At 37.2% G+C, this 17,442-nt stretch overlaps 1 protein-coding gene across 2 annotated transcripts in view; it reads left to right on the forward strand.

Annotated features, from left to right (window-relative positions):
- The window catches only part of CERT1 (ceramide transporter 1), a 146,405-nt gene extending 129,802 nt beyond the window's left edge, over window positions 1-16,603 (forward strand). For both annotated transcript variants that reach the window (XM_010352831.2, XM_010352834.2), the window contains 6 exons: window positions 2,634-2,766; window positions 3,938-4,008; window positions 6,572-6,700; window positions 7,455-7,584; window positions 9,271-9,407; window positions 14,792-16,603. In XM_010352831.2, the coding sequence (XP_010351133.1) occupies window positions 2,634-2,766; window positions 3,938-4,008; window positions 6,572-6,700; window positions 7,455-7,584; window positions 9,271-9,398 (591 nt within the window). In that variant the 3' untranslated portion in view covers window positions 9,399-9,407; window positions 14,792-16,603. The remainder of the gene's footprint in view (window positions 1-2,633; window positions 2,767-3,937; window positions 4,009-6,571; window positions 6,701-7,454; window positions 7,585-9,270; window positions 9,408-14,791) is intronic.
- The last annotated feature ends 839 nt before the right edge of the window (window positions 16,604-17,442 follow it).

Here is a 17,442-nt window from a genome sequence, read left to right on the forward strand (position 1 = left end):
CCTTTTGTTTTGTTTTTTTAACATACTGAATGTTGTGCCTAGATAACACTTTGTTTCTCTCCCTTTTTGGTCTATACCCTCCTTCTTTTCTCTTATCTTACTGCACCTTTATTTGATGTTCAGACATTGGTCAGTTAATCTTGTTTACATCCCTAAACACAGGGACGGAAAATAAGAGCAAGGAATGAGAGAGGAAAAAGAATATTGACATTTAAAAGGTACTATTGGCCAGGCACAGTGGCTCATATGCATAATCCCAGCGCTTTAGGAGGACGTGGCAGGTGGATTACTTGAGCTCAGGAGTTCAAGTCAAACCTGGGCAACATGGTGAAACCCTATCTCTACAAAAAATGCAAAAATTAGCCAGGTGCAGTGCCACACACCTGTGGTCCTAGCTACTCAGGAGGCTGAGGCGAAAGATCCCTTGAGCCAGGGAGGTCAAGGCTGCAATGAGCCACATTTGTGCCACTGCTTTCTAGCCTGGGTGACTAACTAAGACCCTGTCTAAAAAAATAGTGTGTGTATATATATGTGTGTGCATGCTATTACTTGGCCCCATCTGATAACGTACTGAGTGAAGAGTACAGATGAGTGGTGGAGAAAATCAGAAAAGAAAGATCTCTGTGATTTGAAACAATTAGATTGTTTTACAATGCAGAGAAGCATTTGAACTGCATCTGGAAATAATAACAAAATTGTTTTTATTAATAATTTTATTAATAATGATGTGAGCAAAAACTTGAAAGCAATCTTTTTAGTCGGGATTTTTGCATAATCTTTGTTGACCAGAATTATTCTAGCAAATAAGATATATTATTAGATGCTGGGATCTCCTCTCCTCTTGAATAAGGAACAAATTAAGACATAAAATAAAAGAGACAGATAAATGAGATACCAGAATGTTAGCTATAATTCTGATAAGGTGATTGTAGAAAATAGTTTGAGATCAGCTGCTACAGGGTCTTGTTATTCCAGAATTAAACATGTTCCTGGCATTGCTGGATAATCCCAAACCTTTACTACAGAAGCAGGCCAGGATGTATGCTCTTTGTGGAAGAAAGGGTTGAGCCAGACCTGCCTTATTTCTTCTGTAGTCATCATTCAGTCACCGTAGAGTCACCTACCTCTAGGGAGGAGGAAGTGAAGCACTGAAGAGAAGCCAGGAGTGATGGTCTAGATGAAGTCTCTCCAGCTGGAATGAGGAATAGAAAATAAGAACTCCGACAGCCACAGTGTTAGAGAGAAATTGGGCCTAGATTATGGGAAGCATAAAGTTACTCTCTAAAGAGAATAGTCATTGTCTATAACAATTGTCTGTAACAGTAGATTAGCCACTGTATGAAAAGTATCTTTTTTTTTTTTTTTTTTTTTTGTAATCCCGAGTAACTGGGATTACAGGTACCCACCACTACCCTAGGCTAATTTTTGTATTTTTAGTAGAGATGGGGTTTCACCGTGTTGGCTAGGCTGGTTTCAAACTCCTGACCTCAGGTGATACACCCGTCTTGGCCTCCCAAAGTGCTGGGATAGAAAAGTATAATTTTAAGAAGATCAAGCTGATAGGGAAGAAACTGGAGAACAAGCAGACTGCTTAAAAGAGTCAGGCACAAAGTGATAGCTGGACATAGTGGCTGGCACCTGTAATCCCAGCTACTCAGGAAGCTGAGACAGGAGAATCGTTTGAACCTGGGAGACGGAGGTTGCAGTGAGCCAGGATGGCGCCATTGCACTCCAGCCTGGGCAAGAAGAGCGAAACTCTGTCTCAAAAAAAAAAAAAAAAAAAAAAAAGAAGAATAGTAAAAAGCTTACTAGCTGTGTGAACTGTAAAGGGAGGAATCAAAAGTCTAGAGTTTCTGGTTTGGGTAGCTGGGAAAACGGTGGTCCCAGTAATATGAGTAATAAATATGTAGGGGAAGGTAGTCTGTTGAGAGATGCTGTAGTAGAAACTATGTGAAATGTCTAACAATGTCTAGCCCCATAGGTCCTTCATAAATTGACACTTGGTTCTCCCCCATGATACATGTTTCTTCATTTCTCAAAAGTATTTATCACATAATTATCTAAAGTAGCAAACGATAATTTTAAAATAATTAATTTTACTTACCATTTAAGGTATATAACCTCAGTATTTAAAGTAAGATAGATCTGTTATTTATGTTTTTGCCATCTTAGCTTTCAGCCATTGATTTAACAAATAACCGAGTGCCTGCTGTGTTTCAGATACATCTATTCTAGATGTTGGGATACAGCATTGAACAAAGCAACCTTAATTTAGTATCTTTAAGGAGAATATATTCTAGCCAGATTTATTTGGTTTTCTTAGCCATGTTAAACAGTCTTTGAGAATGTTTGGTAAATAATGCCAAATTCAAATTGATACGTTTATTTTTAAACAACTCACAGTAAGTCATTTATCACATAGGCATGTTTTTTATGAAGTTTACTTTGGATTTATAATTTTCAGTACTTTTTGTCTGTTAATTTGAAATTTTTAATTTTCTTTTAGCAGAATATGTTCTATAAATAGATTTTCATAAAAATCTAAAGAGCAGCCATATTTAAAAGCATGTTTTCATGCTTTTATGGACTTGATTTTTAATTTTCAAACAGTTTTGGAATTATGTTATCTTTAGGTATACAGAAGAGAAGTAGAAGAAAATGGGATTGTTCTGGATCCTTTAAAAGCTACCCATGCAGTTAAAGGCGTCACAGGACATGAGGTCTGCAATTATTTCTGGAATGTTGACGTTCGCAATGACTGGGAAAGTAAGCTGTCATTAATATATTTTAATCTAATTATTATTTTGAATTTAATATCAAATCCAACCTAGTTTTCTGCATCTCATACATAGTTCACAAAGTCAACTTAGAAAGTATTTGGAAAATCATATAGAGGACTAACAATACGTTTATGTGGAACTTTTCAGTGTACAAAATGCTTCCTACTATGTAATTTGATCCAATAACCTCAGTAATGCTACAATGATAGGTAGTTATTATTGCTTATTTTACGTACAAATTAAGTAAAACTCAGATAGGCAAAGTGACTTGTCAAAGGCAACAAGATGGAGAAGCCAAGACTGAAATTGAAGATTTCTGTTTCATCATCTACTTTTTCCTAAACTGTTTCCATGGTAAATCCTAGTTGAATCCTTTTGTGATTACTTTAGAATTATTATTTTTTTTTAGATGGAGTTTTCTCTTGTTGCCCAGGCTGGAGTGCAATGACGTGATCTCAGCTCCCTGCAACCTTTACCTCCCCAGTTCAAGTGATTCTCCTGCCTCAGCCTCCCAAGTAACTAGGATTACAGGCGTACACCATCACGCCCAGCTAATGTTTGTATTTTTTAGTAGAGACAGGGTTTCACCATATTGGCCAGGCTGGTCTCGAACTCCTTACCTCAGGTGATCCACCCGCCTCGGCCTCCCAAAGTGCTGGGATTACAGACGTGAGCCACCGCGCCCAGCCTAGAGTTATTCTTATTGTGTATTCCCCTTAGACACAAAATTTCCTAAGTATACTTCTCAACATCATGTTTATCATTGGCAGTTTGACATCCCTTTTTCACAGAAATAGCCACCTAAGATTAGATATAACAGTTTATTTAACATCAATAAATTAGGGAAAAGGGAACAGTTTTAGTGTTAGGGAATTATTTGTGCCCGAGTGATGCAGTAGTGATTAGAATTGCTTTCTTGCTGTGGGAGATAGATATTGGGCCAAAGAAAATGAAGCTTCCTGGTGATGAGATCTCACATCCCTCATCTGTAACCACAATGCTAAGTGTTAGCTACCTTCCATTTGGACGTAGCCTAGATAGGGCAGTATCTTGTTCAATTTACCATACTGTCCATTCGTACTTGACTTTCATCATAAGTTAATTGATCACATTCTAGGAAAAGATAATTTATCTTTTTATTATTCTCTTCATTTCAGCAACTATTGAAAACTTTCATGTGGTGGAAACATTAGCTGATAATGCAATCATCATTTATCAAACACACAAGGTAAAGATCTCTTCATTCATCCTAAAAGAATTTCAATGTAGTTCAAACACAGACATGCAGATTCCCTAAAGTAAAATTGGGTAGGTTATTAAAAGGCACAAAAATCCAAAGACTTTATTAATGATTTATGAATGTCATATATTTGAAAGGTGTATCAACCTGTTCAGAGCAGAAATGTGTGCAGGCAAGAATCTGAGAGATACAATCTAGAAATAGAGTGCTTGATAAAGATCAACAGTTAGTTCCCTTTATGCAGTTTTTATTTTTAAAGAGACAGGGTCTTGCTATGTTTCCCAGGCTAGGCTCAAACTCCTGAGCTCAAGTGATCCTCCTGCCTCAGCCTCCCAAGTAATTGGAACTACAGGTGTATGCCACGCTCTCAGCTTTCTTTATACACATTTTAAGTCTAGAAAAGAGCCTTCTGAAATACTGAAATACATTTAAATACCTTTCTAGTATCTAGTCTCTATTAAGAGGTAAATGATAGTTACCAAATATGAATGTGAATTATAGCTTCCTGTGACAACAACAATAAGGGTAATGGCTAGTACGGTATTAGCCTATGTTAAGACTAATAGATATAAAAGTAAGTGGATTATCTGAAGGCAAAGAAAAATCGCAGAGCATGACTTGAGAGGTTAGTCATACACCAGAGCACACAGAAACATAAATTAGTTCCCTTTCACCTTATTTCTTCTTCTGCTATTCTTGATATTTAAAATTATAGAATTAATATTTCTCTTGCCTTATTCTGCTCTTTCTTTTCTGAAAACTGCCCAATAAGATAATGTGTATAGCATAATAAAAGGAATTAAAATTTTGGAGAGATCCACCAAAAACAATATTAAACATTATAAAAGAAATATAATGATTTAATAGGTACTTTGTTTTTCCAATTCAGTGAGTACTTCATTTTTCTTTTTTAAATGGTTTTTGAGTGCATTATATGAAAACATTATAAGTCTGTTGTGTATTAAGCTCAGTCTTGTCATCTGAGACATCTTATATCTAATAATTAGGAGCCATACTTAATTTTACACAATAGCTGCTCAGAAATGCGTAACAGTTAAGATTCGGTTTTAGCATACAAATTTTGAAGTCTAATTTGAAATCTAAAATTTAGTAAATGTCAGAATATTAATGTCACCCTATAATTGGGAATGAAGATAAATAACCAGTAATTTAGAACCAAAAGAGCCTTATTATCTGAAAATAATCCATCATGGAAAACATCTGCTGAAGGTATTCTACTAGATAAATAGTAGATGGAGAGAGGGTCATGTAAGTTGTATCAGGATTCAAAAATAAAACTAAAAATTATTAAAATCTTATATGTAACAAAATGTGTTACAGTTATAATTATTTGCCAATTCTTGGAATAAACCAATTGTCCTGGAATAATTTTTTCAAGAAAATCACATTACATTCACAATGTATGTAACCATACCACTAACACTATATCTGAAATTTATCATCACCCCAAACAGAAACTCCGTAATCATTTAAGCAACAACTCTCCATTCCCCTCTCCTCACATTCCATGATAATGTTCTGCTTAGTCTCAAAGTCTATAGTGTTATTTACACTACAATATTTTTCCCTTTAAATTTGACTTCTTTTACAATATGGTCTTAAAAGAGGGCTACTGGTCTCTTGTTGTTTAAGTCATTCTCATTCTTTAAATTTCTATCTTACCATCCTGTGGATTTGTATTCATTAGGTCTAAATTTGCCAAATCTTCATGTATTACTGTCTCCACACAATTTACCCAACACTGTGTTCGTCAACTGCATGAAATTTTGTATCTTTAAAAAATGAATCATTTCATCTTGCAAATGATTTGTATTGTATGCTATTTATTACTCTTAGTAATCAAGAATGACACTGCATAATAAGGACTAGTCCAGGTACATATATGAGATAACCAAAACAGAAGTAACGTAAACAGGATAAAAGATTGTTGTTGGTTTTTTTTTTTCTCATTTAAAGGAGGTAGTCCCATTTATTGAAGACCTAGGCTCCATGTCATTCCCAGAGTATATGTTTCCCCTTGCATACCTTAATATTGAAATACTCAATCTAAGTGACTTAGAATTCTTTCTAATGTGATTTGATTCAAAGAAGTCTTTTTTCTTTAAATCTTTGAATCTAAGCGGACCATAATCATGGAGTATGAGGAGAGAGGAATGGAAAGTTGTTGCTTAATGGGTACAAAGTTTCTGTTTGGGATGATGATAAATTTCAGAGAGCGCCGTATGGTTACACAGCACTGTAAATGTAATTAATGTCCCTGAATCGTACCTTAAAAATTAGTTAAAATGGGAAATTATACATGTATATATTTTACTATAATTAAAAAAAAGAACATTATTCCTTTTATTATATTGTTCTGCAAAGCTATTAACTCTGTTCATAATTAATCATTTGGTAGATAGCCTCAGATGCTTTCCATTTAAAATTTGAGAGATTTACCTTCAATTAAGACATTTATTGGCATTACATTTGTTTGTCCTGTTAGTTCCATGTTAGATCTGTTTTTCAGAAGATTTTTACTTCTCCACAGAGGGTGTGGCCTGCTTCTCAGCGAGACGTATTATATCTTTCTGCCATTCGAAAGATATCAGCCTTGACTGAAAATGACCCTGAAACTTGGATAGTTTGTAATTTTTCTGTGGATCATGACAGTGCTCCTGTAAGTACAATATATATAAATGTGTATAATTAAACAATATAAAGCTAAATACACAATGCAGGATAAAGACGATAAACACATCCCACACACAATACTTGATTTGATAATGCTTCTTAGATTTTGTGTTAGATTGAGTGCTAGCAATAGTATAGCCCATGTGTTGTCTGAGGGCAACAGTCATGGCTGTGAACATTGCACCAGGGCCATTTACCTTTCCTTCTAAGGTTTGGTGAAACAGCCAAAAGGGCAGTACGTACACTGGGCAATAGACTACTTCCCACAGTTATCTCTTAAGCCATTATCAACTACCAGCCAAACCTCTGTGGTTTACCACAGTTTAGCTCCATTTAGCACTTAAGAGGAGGGAAGCCTGGGCAACGTGGTCAGACCCCATCTCTATTAAAGAAAAATTTCGTTTTTCTTTTTTTTTTAATTAGCCAGGCCTGGTGATGTGCACCTGTGGTCCCAGCTACTCTGGAGGTTGAGGCAGGAGGATTGCTTGAGCCCAGGAGTTTGAGGCTGCAGTGAACTATGATGGCGCCACTGCACTCCAGAGTGGGCAACAGAGCAAGACCCTGTCCCCGAAAAAAGTGGGTGGGGAGGAATCCTGGTGTTATATCAGCTTGGTGCTTGTAAGATTTCACTGGAGATAGTTTTTAAGAGTTATGATTTTGGTTAACCTAATATGATACTAGACCAGCAGAGTTTACAAAATACTGGGTATCTACTGATGCTTTGTTTTTTGTTTTGGCAGCTAAACAACCGATGTGTCCGTGCCAAAATAAATGTTGCTATGATTTGTCAAACCTTGGTAAGCCCACCAGAGGGAAACCAGGAAATTAGCAGGGACAACATTCTATGCAAGATTACATATGTAGCTAATGGTATGTATTTTATTGTTTTTGCTCTTTGATAATGTGGCTGTTCTTGATCATGACCTGTATGACAATTTGGACAAATGCCTTTTTAGTTCTTATCCATTAGATTACTAAATTTTAATTTGGAGAAAGGTATATCAGAATTACTAGAGAATCTTTGAAAATACAGATGTCTGAATTTCACCCTGGAGCTACTACTATATGAGTATTTCTGAAGCTAGAGGTGGATAGGTAAATTTTAAAACTTTATCCCTAGGTCACTGTCATATACACTTCTTTTTTTTTTTTTTTCTGAGATGGAGTCTCACTCTGTTGCCCAGGCTGGAGTGCAATGGTGCAATCTCAGCTCACTGCAACTTCCGCCTCCCAGGTTCGAGCATTTCTCTGCCTCAGCCTCCCCCGAGTAGCTGGGATTACAGGTGCCCACCACCATGCCCAGCTAATTTTTTGTATTTTTAGTAGAGACGGGGTTTCACCATCTTGGCCAGGTCTTGAAGGCTGGTCTTGAACTTCTGACCTCGTGATCCACCCACCTCGGCCTCCCAGAGTGCTGGGATTCCAGGCGTGAGCCACTGCGCCCGGCCTAGCCTTCATTTTTAAGCACTTTTTCTTAGATATTTGCCTAATAGAATGTGTTTATAATTAGGAATATAAGCAACAGTGGGGGAAGGAAATTAGAGTTCTTTTACTCATTGTTAGCCTTTTTAACTTTCTGAATCAGTGCTCCCCTACTCCTTATTTGTTGCTAGTTACATATGTATTTCTCTTTGGCATTCATTGTCAGGCTTTTTGTTTTCTGAGTCAGCGCTTCCCTAGTCCTTGTTAGTTGCTAGTTACCTATTTCTTTCGCTTTGGATAGGCCTTTTCATTGCTTGCTTTGGGTCCTTACTTTACCTACTTTGCACCTGCAGTAATCATTGCAACCTCTCTCATCAAAAGTCAAGCCTTCTTTATACAGGGCCATAACTGCTAGTATGTTTAAAGCCACTGCACTCCAGCCTGGGCGACAGAGTGAGACTCCGTCTCAAAAAAAAAAAAAAAAAGAAAAAAGAAACAGTTGTACCTGAGTAAGTTACTATTTAATTACAGTACAGATTTATGAATAAATCTGCCTTAAATAACCTTAAGTGGTGCTATAGTAATTTTTACAGGTAACTTCGGGAACCAAGAACATTGTAGAAAGGTTATAAATGCTTTCTTATTTGCTGTCTGATTATGTCTGATGGATAGTGTTAAGGAATGAAAGGTTGGGACTTAAAAAATGCTAATTAGTCCGGCCGGGTACAGTGACTTATGCCTGTAATCCCAGCACCTTGGGAGGCTGAGACGGTCGGATCATGAGGTCAAGAGTTCGAGACCATCCTGGCCAACATGGTGAAACCCTGTCTCTTCTAAAAATACAAAAATTAGCTGGGCATGGTGGCGTGCACCTGTAATCCCAGCTACTCAGGAGGCTGAGGCAGGAGAATCACTTGAACCCGGGAAGCGGAGGTTGCAGTGAGCCAAGATCATGCCACTGCACTCCACCCTGGCAACAGAGCGAGACTCTGTCTCGAAAAGAAAAAAGAAAAAAAGAAGATGCGAATTGGTCCAATGTGAGGAATATTTTAAAAGCAAGGGAACAAATGAAGTGCTTCACATATGTTTGGAGAATTGTATCTTAATACATTTTAATTTTCCTTTATCTTACAGTGAACCCTGGAGGATGGGCACCAGCCTCAGTGTTAAGGGCAGTGGCAAAGCGAGAGTATCCTAAATTTCTAAAACGTTTTACTTCTTACGTCCAAGAAAAAACTGCAGGAAAGCCTATTTTGTTCTAGTATTAACAGGTACTAGAAGATATGTTTTATCTTTTTTTTTTTTAACTTTGACTAATATGACTCTGTCGATACTAAAATTTAGTTGTTGAAAGTATTTGCTGTGTTTTTTGATGTTCCTCTATAGAGTATTATTTCGTTGGTTTTTGTTGTTGTCGTTGTTGTTGTTTTAAACAGGGTCTTGCTCTGTTGCCTAAGCTGGAGTGCAGTGACATCATCACAGCTCACTGCAACCTCGACCTCTGGCATCAAGCGATCCTCTCATCTCAGCCTTCCCAGTAGCTGGGAGTCCCCACAGGCATGTGCCACCACGCTCAGCTAAGTTTTTATTTTTTGTCGAGATAGGGGTCTTGCTATGTTACCCAAGTTGGTCTTGAACTTCTGGCCTCAAACAATCATCCTGCCTCAGTCTCCCAAAGTGCTGGGATTACAGACATGAGCCACCATGCCTGGCCTTGGGAATTGTAGTTTATAGCCTTTAAAACTTAATTTTTTTATTGTTTCCTTTTTCTTCTAATGCTTATGTAAAGAAATTTTGATATTATAGAACTGTAGAATTGCAGAAGGGCAAACTTCTGTATGTATTCTTTCCCTTCCTAGAAACTGTTATTTTTGTTGTATAATCTTCCAGATTTTTCTTTGTATGTACTGACATATTTTTGAGAGTTAAAATGTTTATACTGACTATTACAACAAAATTCTTGTTTTATAGCCTGCTTTTTTTTCACTTAACAATGTATCTTGACTATCTTTTTTTTTAAGACATCAGATGTGTAAAACATCTCATTCTTTTAACGTCTGTTACATGCATGTTGCAGAATTTATTAACTAGTCCCACGTTAATGTCTGAGTTGGTTCCGTATTCTTACTGTCAACCAGTACAGCACTGAACGCCTCTATGCAAAGAGGTAGAATCTTTAACCTTTTTTGTTGTTGTTGAGACAAAGTTTCTCTCTTGCTGCCCAGGCTGGGGTGCAGTGGCATAATCTCGGCTCACTGCAACCTCTGCCTCCCAGGTTCAAGTGATTCTCCTGCCTCAGCCTCCTGAGTAGCTGGGATTACAGGCGTCCACCACCATGCCCAGCCTATTTTTGTATTTTTAGTAGAGACAGGGTTTCGCCGTGTTGGCCAGGCTGGTCTCGAACTCTGACCTCAGGTGACCTGCTCTCCTGGGCCTCCCAAATTGCTGGGTTTACAGGCGTGAGCCACTGCGCCCGGCCCAGAATCTTTAACTTTTTAAAGTAAGTGATACATTAACATGATTAAAAGTCAAAAGTGACCAGGCACAGTGGGTCACACCTGTAATCCCATCACTTTTTGGGAGACCAAGGTGGGAGAATGGCTTGAGGCCAGGAGTTCAAGTCTAGCCTGGGTAACACAGCAAGGTTACATCTTGACAAAAAAAAAATTAGGCGTGGTGGCATACATGTATAGTCCTAGTTACTTGGGAGGCTGAAGCAGGAATATCGCTTTCTCCGGGAGTTTTAGGCTGCAGTGAGCTGTGGTTATACGACTGTACTCCAGCCTGGACAGGTAATGTCTCTTAAAAAAAAAAAGTCAGAAGTATGAAAAAGTTCTGAGACGGGCGGATCACGAGGTCAGGAGATCGAGACCATCCTGGCTAACCCAGTGAAACCCCGTCTCTACTAAAAAATACAAAAAACTAGCCGGGCGAAGTGGCGGGCAGCTGTAGTCCCAGCTACTCGGGAGGCTGAGGGAGGAGAATGGCATAAACCCGGGAAGCGGAGCTTGCAGTGAGGTGAAATTCGGCCACTGCACTCCAGCCTGGGCGGCAGAGCGAGACTCCATCTCAAAAAACAAACAAAAAAGAAGTATGAAAAAGTTACACAGTAAAATTTACCCCGTCTTGCATACGCCATATACTATTAACTATTACTATATGCTATTACTAGTTTCTTCCAGAAAGTTTTTAATGCTTGAATGAACAAATACTAGTGTAAATTCTACACACATACACTTTTTTTGTTGTTAGAGAAGCAGCAGCATACTGTAAACACTATTCAACATCTTACATTTGCATTTTATCTTGAAGGTCTCACATATTTATAAGGAGCTTCCTCATTTTGATGGTTATACAGTAGTCCATTGTATAGATATACATAATTTATTTAATCAGTTCTGCATTGGTGAATATTACAGTTTCCAGTTTTTGCTAGAACAGTGTTATAATTGTATCCATATGTCATTTTGTACTTGCAAGTTTATATGTGGGAAAAATTAATAGATGTGGTACTACTGGCCCTGCTAGGGGTTTGTGCATTTATAATTTAGATACTACTTTTCATAGAGGTTATAGTAATTGACCATCTCAACAGCAATAATGAATTGCAGTGCCTGTGTCCCATAATTTTTCATACAATGTGTAAAACAAAACTTCATAACTTCCCCAACTCATTAGGTGAAAAATAATCTGTCAGGGTAGTTTTAATTGTATTCCTCTTCTTATGACCGAGTTTAAGCCTGCTTTGGTCCATTGAGAATCTTTTGTATAATACTATTTCTATAAATTCTATTTTGTAATAACATTTAAAATATTAGTAGGTATTGCCAATTGTGATACACAAATGGTAAGCAGTAACACGTGAATATCCTCTCATTCTCACCTATACTGAATGTTAAGTAATTGGCTGAGAAATGTATATTCTTGAGTCCTTTTCTTTAGCTAAAAATAATAGTCAATTATATAATGAAATAATGTTAAATCTGATTTCTAATGATGTTTATAGTATGTCTTTCTTTTAAAAAAAATGCAAAGGCTAAATTTATTGTCCAATACTAATATCCCATACTAACATAAGGTATATTACATTGATGTCTTATTTAGCTTTTTCCCAGGAAAAAGGGTATTTGAAAATACTAAACAGATTCCAGTCTTTCTTACCTGAATGATTGGTGTTTTGTAATATAGCCTGACTCTTTAGAGTGTCTCTTCAGGCACATGTGCACTGCATTAAGTGTGCTCACAATTTTTATAGTATCTTGTACTTTAGAATTGTTATAGCTAGATCTGGATGCATTACTTCTTATTGTTTCTGTGTCTGTGCCATATTTATCAAATAAACCAGAAAACTGATGGCACGTGACAGCAACAGGCTTATCACCCTGCTTAGCGATATGTCTCTTTGCCATGGCCACTAGGTTTTTAAAGTGGTGCTGTTTCACTCGATCCAAGACCAGATTTTGTTTCACTCTATCTGTCTTCTCTCTTCTTCACCATGACCTCACTGAAGCAGCCTGCCTCTTGATGCTTTATATGACTTCCTTACCAAAGGGGCTCAGATATTCAACTAAGCAAGACAGAAAATACAACTTTGTATTAAAGCAAAAGAAATCAGAATGCAGTTCTGTGTAAAACGTGCTCTCAATTATATTTGAGAAGAATAACTTTTTGAAACATTTGAAAGATAACATGGTAGGATATTAGCAGCATTTGCATCTAGGCTGTTGGATTTAGAGCAATGTTTTACTGACTGTCTGTGTGTGTGCATGTATATGTGCACAGATTTTTCATTTATGGACCTAGGAGGGAGGAGCTTGGAATCTTAAAAACATCTCTGGGGAAGAGAGGTCTGTTGTTTGTGGATACGTGTATATGTGTGCAAAGATACAACTGAAAAGATTCATTGACCCAAACTCAAATCTGGCTTTTTGAGTCCAGATTGAGCTTCTTTGTAACAAAGATCCAAATTCAAACCTTAATGTGAAAAAATCTTTGTTACTGTAACATGATTTTTTTTTTTACAATAATTATGGAAGATAAATGTATGAAGTCAAACCCAGCATTGAAACCCTAGGAAAGCGAACATTCTTAATTTTAGTGATGGAAAAAATAGTAACATTAAATAGTGTGTATATCACCTTTAGAGAAAGTTCTGTAAAGAGTTAATAAGATCCAAAGTTGTTTAACAGTAAAAACTAGATAGATAGATAGATAGATAGATAGATAGATAGATAGATAGATAGATAGATAGATAGATAGATTTTTTTTTTTTTTAAGACAGCGTCTCACTCCTGTCGCCCAGGCTGGAGTGCACTGGAGCAATCTCAGCTCACTGCAGCCTCAACTTCCCAAGCTCAGGTGTTCCTCCTACCTCAGCCTCCTGAGTAGCTGGGACTACAGGCACACACCACCATGCCCGGCTAATTTTTTGTACTTTTAGTAGAGTTGGGGTTTCACCATGTTTCCCAGGCTGGTCTCAAACTCCTGAGCTCAAGCAATCTGCCTGCCTCAACCTCCCAAAGTGCTGGGATTACAGGTGTGGGCCACTAGCCCAGCCAGTAAAAACTTTTAAACTCATTTGACAAAGAGGTCGGAGCATGTTTGTTGATTAAATAAGGCAAGCATCTCTCTCATAGCTTGAATACATTTTTAAAATTCTTGATAAATAGTATTGTATGTCATAATTTTTATTGCAGGCTAAGAGAAAAGAAATGCCATGTTGTGGGGTAAAAATCAGGAGACCTTTCACTGATCCCCTCTGCTTGCCTCTATTGCCCTTTTTTTTTTTTTTTCCAGATGCCTAAACCCCCTTTATTTCACACACCTATGCAAATTGTGAGGCCAAGGATGTGACTACAAACAATTAAGATTTGATTTACATGAATAAGCTTTCTCCCTCATGAAAATACACTGTGTCACTTCACACTTGGTCTGACACACACAAAAAATTCTCACCCTATGTGGCACAAATACACTCAGCGTGCAGTATTAAGTACACTTTCCATTTTATTTTTCTCCAGAGAATAGTCCATCTTCAGTCTTTAAGGACGCAGCTCCTTACATGGGCTTTGGTGGGGGTCAAGGGGCAGCACCCGCGATCTAAATTGGGGCGGAGGTGTTTGATTCTTCTCCTTCACGAGATCGATTCCTGACTACTTTGTTGTGAATTGCACAACTCACACAGTGATGTAGCTTCACATACAGCTTGGTAAGCACATAGGCATCAAAGACGCTTGCTTCGGAAATGTCCCTGACTGCTGTGGCCTTCACTGTGTATCAAATGACAAATTTCTTAATGGCCTTGTCCTTGGGCACGCATAGGGCACAGTTGGTGCAGCAAACAGGCTGCACGTGGCAGCGGCCCTTTTTGGCACAACCATTGTTCCTTCTTTTCTTTGTCATCTTGGAGGCCCAGACCATAGAGAGGACTATTCCCCTAACTTTTGAAAAATTCCATATACCTTCGATTCCTTGCTGATAGGATAAGTTCAAATTTGTAAGGTTAATAATTTTGCATTCATAATGATAAATTTTAATAGAGATTCTGTGCATTCCATGAATATGGAGAGTGGGCGAACTCTGTTCTAGTAGTCTTGCAGCTGTTAGTAACAAACATACTGCTGAGTTTTTTACTTGTCTTTTTTTTTTCCTTCAGTGACTGAAGCAAGGCTGTGTGACATTCCATGTTGGAGAAAAAAAGAAAAAAAAAAAGCTGAATGCTCTAAGCTGGAACGTAGGATCTATAGCCTTGTCTGTGGCCCAAGACCTTGGCCTTGTGTACAAAAATGACAAAATACTGCAATAGCAAAGCTGAACATCTAACACTAGCTATCTCCTGCTAGATCTCCTTGCTCAGCATATAACTATAAATACATGTAAAATTACATGTATATGGCTATATTTTTATTTGCTTGCTCCTAGAAGAGAAAAAAAAATCAACTTTGAATCACAACTAGGAATTGATGCTTTAATTTTTGGATACTTTTCCAGAATTTTTAATTTACTATGGTCCGGCCTAAGATCCTCTGTTGTATCAGGTTTTGTGCACAAAAGAAAAGCACAAAAGTTGAACGCACATGGGGCATGTGCTTTCTGTGCAGCAAATATCTGGATGAGGTTCTTTTTTCAGGCCTACAGTCAAATCTGTGTCCAGAATTTTTTGACTTTTTTGCTTTGTATAATCATAGAATTCGTTGCTGCTGATTTCTATAATGATTCATGTTGTCGTGTGTCTCTTAATAACTGAGGGCTGTCAATAACCTGTGATTTTGCCTTTTCTATAGTCTTACTCCCATGAAGAACCTTGGTTCTGATGGAGAAAGTGAAAAGCTTTATTTCTTCCCCCAGATATCTTTATATTTCTATTATATTTTTTAGTTGTGTACTGTGTGCTAGATATTTTTTTCAGTTTATTACAAACACAATTTGGTAAGCCCTAAATTGGTTCTGCCTGTCTCCAAACAGAAATATCCGTACAAATCTTGTTGGTATAGACTACTTTCTGGAAAATGGTCAAGATAAGTTCATGTTTTCTTTAAATTTCTAAGATAGTATATGGTATAACTTGTTTAAAGCAAATCAGACTGAGTTTGACATTTAATTCAATATTTCTGGTATTCAGTAACGGGTATATATGTTTGTTCTTCCAGTTTGGGTCAGTTTAAAAGATAGGTTGCAAAGTATACATGGAAAATGTGAGCAGTGCCTCTCTGCCTCTTGATCAGAAACTTCAGCAGAGCAGTAAAGATTCCACATGATTCAAACTGAAATGAGTTTCTTTGTTGCTATATGAACTTAAAATGTAAAATACCTTTTTCAGTTTAAGTCCTGTGAACAACATTGAAGCATGGAGATGAGGCAAGGAATAGTACTCACTGAAGTTGAAATGACTGCCCACTTCAAAATCTTCATTGTGTTTACACACCAGTGTATTTATACAAATCAGAGGCATTTTGTAGATGCTTTGCTGACTTGTTCAGCTCTGTAAAAACACAGAAATTGGACCCATTTTGTAAAGCAGAAAGTTATGTCACATGGAACATTTCCTGTATATATCACATACATGGTAATGGAGTCTTAATGATAAGTGCAAGATAATAATTTAATGATGGGATTAGTCTGATCGCTTAATATGCACAATCCTGGAAGTGAATTACTTGCATCAGATATAGTGATATTTATTATTCTGTACAGAGAGAAAAATACATATAAAACATATGCTTACATTACATGCACGCAGATTTCACGCTCCATAATCTTTTCTATTTTTTAATTTACCTATCTGTAAATGATGTGCATGGAATATGCCTTATAGAAAAATGCTGTTCATAATTTGACTACGTGGAAAAGTGCCTATATGGTGGTAATGCTAGTAAGGCAAATAAGACAAATTATCATGTTGGTTTACTACATCACCAGTTAACATTTTATATTGTGATGTTTAAAAAAGAAAAGTTTATACCTCAAATGTGTATTTTATTTTACAATCAGCTGTGGGTTATGGGGCTGGGATGGGAGAATGGGAGGGTTGGGGAGGGCAGGTTTATTCACCATAGCCACTGATAAGAATCTTCAAAAAAATTCTGTATGCTCACTACAAATGTTTCTCTGTTTGCCATTTCTGGTAACTGTCATGAACACAGACAGTTAACTCTTTCATTGCTAAATTGGATAGCTTTATTTTACAGAAGTATGGAAAGTTTACAAAGCAATATCTAAATCTATCACTAGTTGCATTTGGACTAAATGTGATGATATACTTTTGCAATTGATTCTGTAAATAAAATGATTACACTAAAATATTTGTATTAAAGAAAAGATAACATTTTACCTTTAGATAACTGCACTTGTACTTCACTAGAGTTAATCCCACCCAATCAGATTGAGAAATAAATTGGTGAATATGGAAAGAGTCCAAAAGAGGTCAGAATTTGGAGAGGTACTGGCCTTCTGGACAACATTTAGATCCTCTAGAATTATTTTCATTAAGCTGATTCCTACATCCTGAATATTCATGTTTTCTCATCTACAGATATTTGTCTTCCCCCAAACCAAAAGAAAAAAACTACCCTTTACTCTCTTTTCTACTCAGTTTATCTTTTGTGCTATGTTAGAACTTGAAATATATTGGTGATGTGGGGTGTTATCCCTGACTGCCGCTGCACAGGACAAGAGAGCACAGTGTTTCAGCTGGAATTCAGGACTCCTCGTTTTGAGGTAGAGGATGATCACTGCAGTACTTGGTTTGGTATTGCCACAGGGGTAACTAAACCAAAGGAGGGTTTTATCTGCAAGGGAGGTGTAAGA

The sequence above is a fragment of the Rhinopithecus roxellana genome, chromosome 3, assembly GCF_007565055.1.
Source record: "Rhinopithecus roxellana isolate Shanxi Qingling chromosome 3, ASM756505v1, whole genome shotgun sequence".
Classification (NCBI taxonomy): Eukaryota; Metazoa; Chordata; class Mammalia; order Primates; family Cercopithecidae; genus Rhinopithecus; species Rhinopithecus roxellana.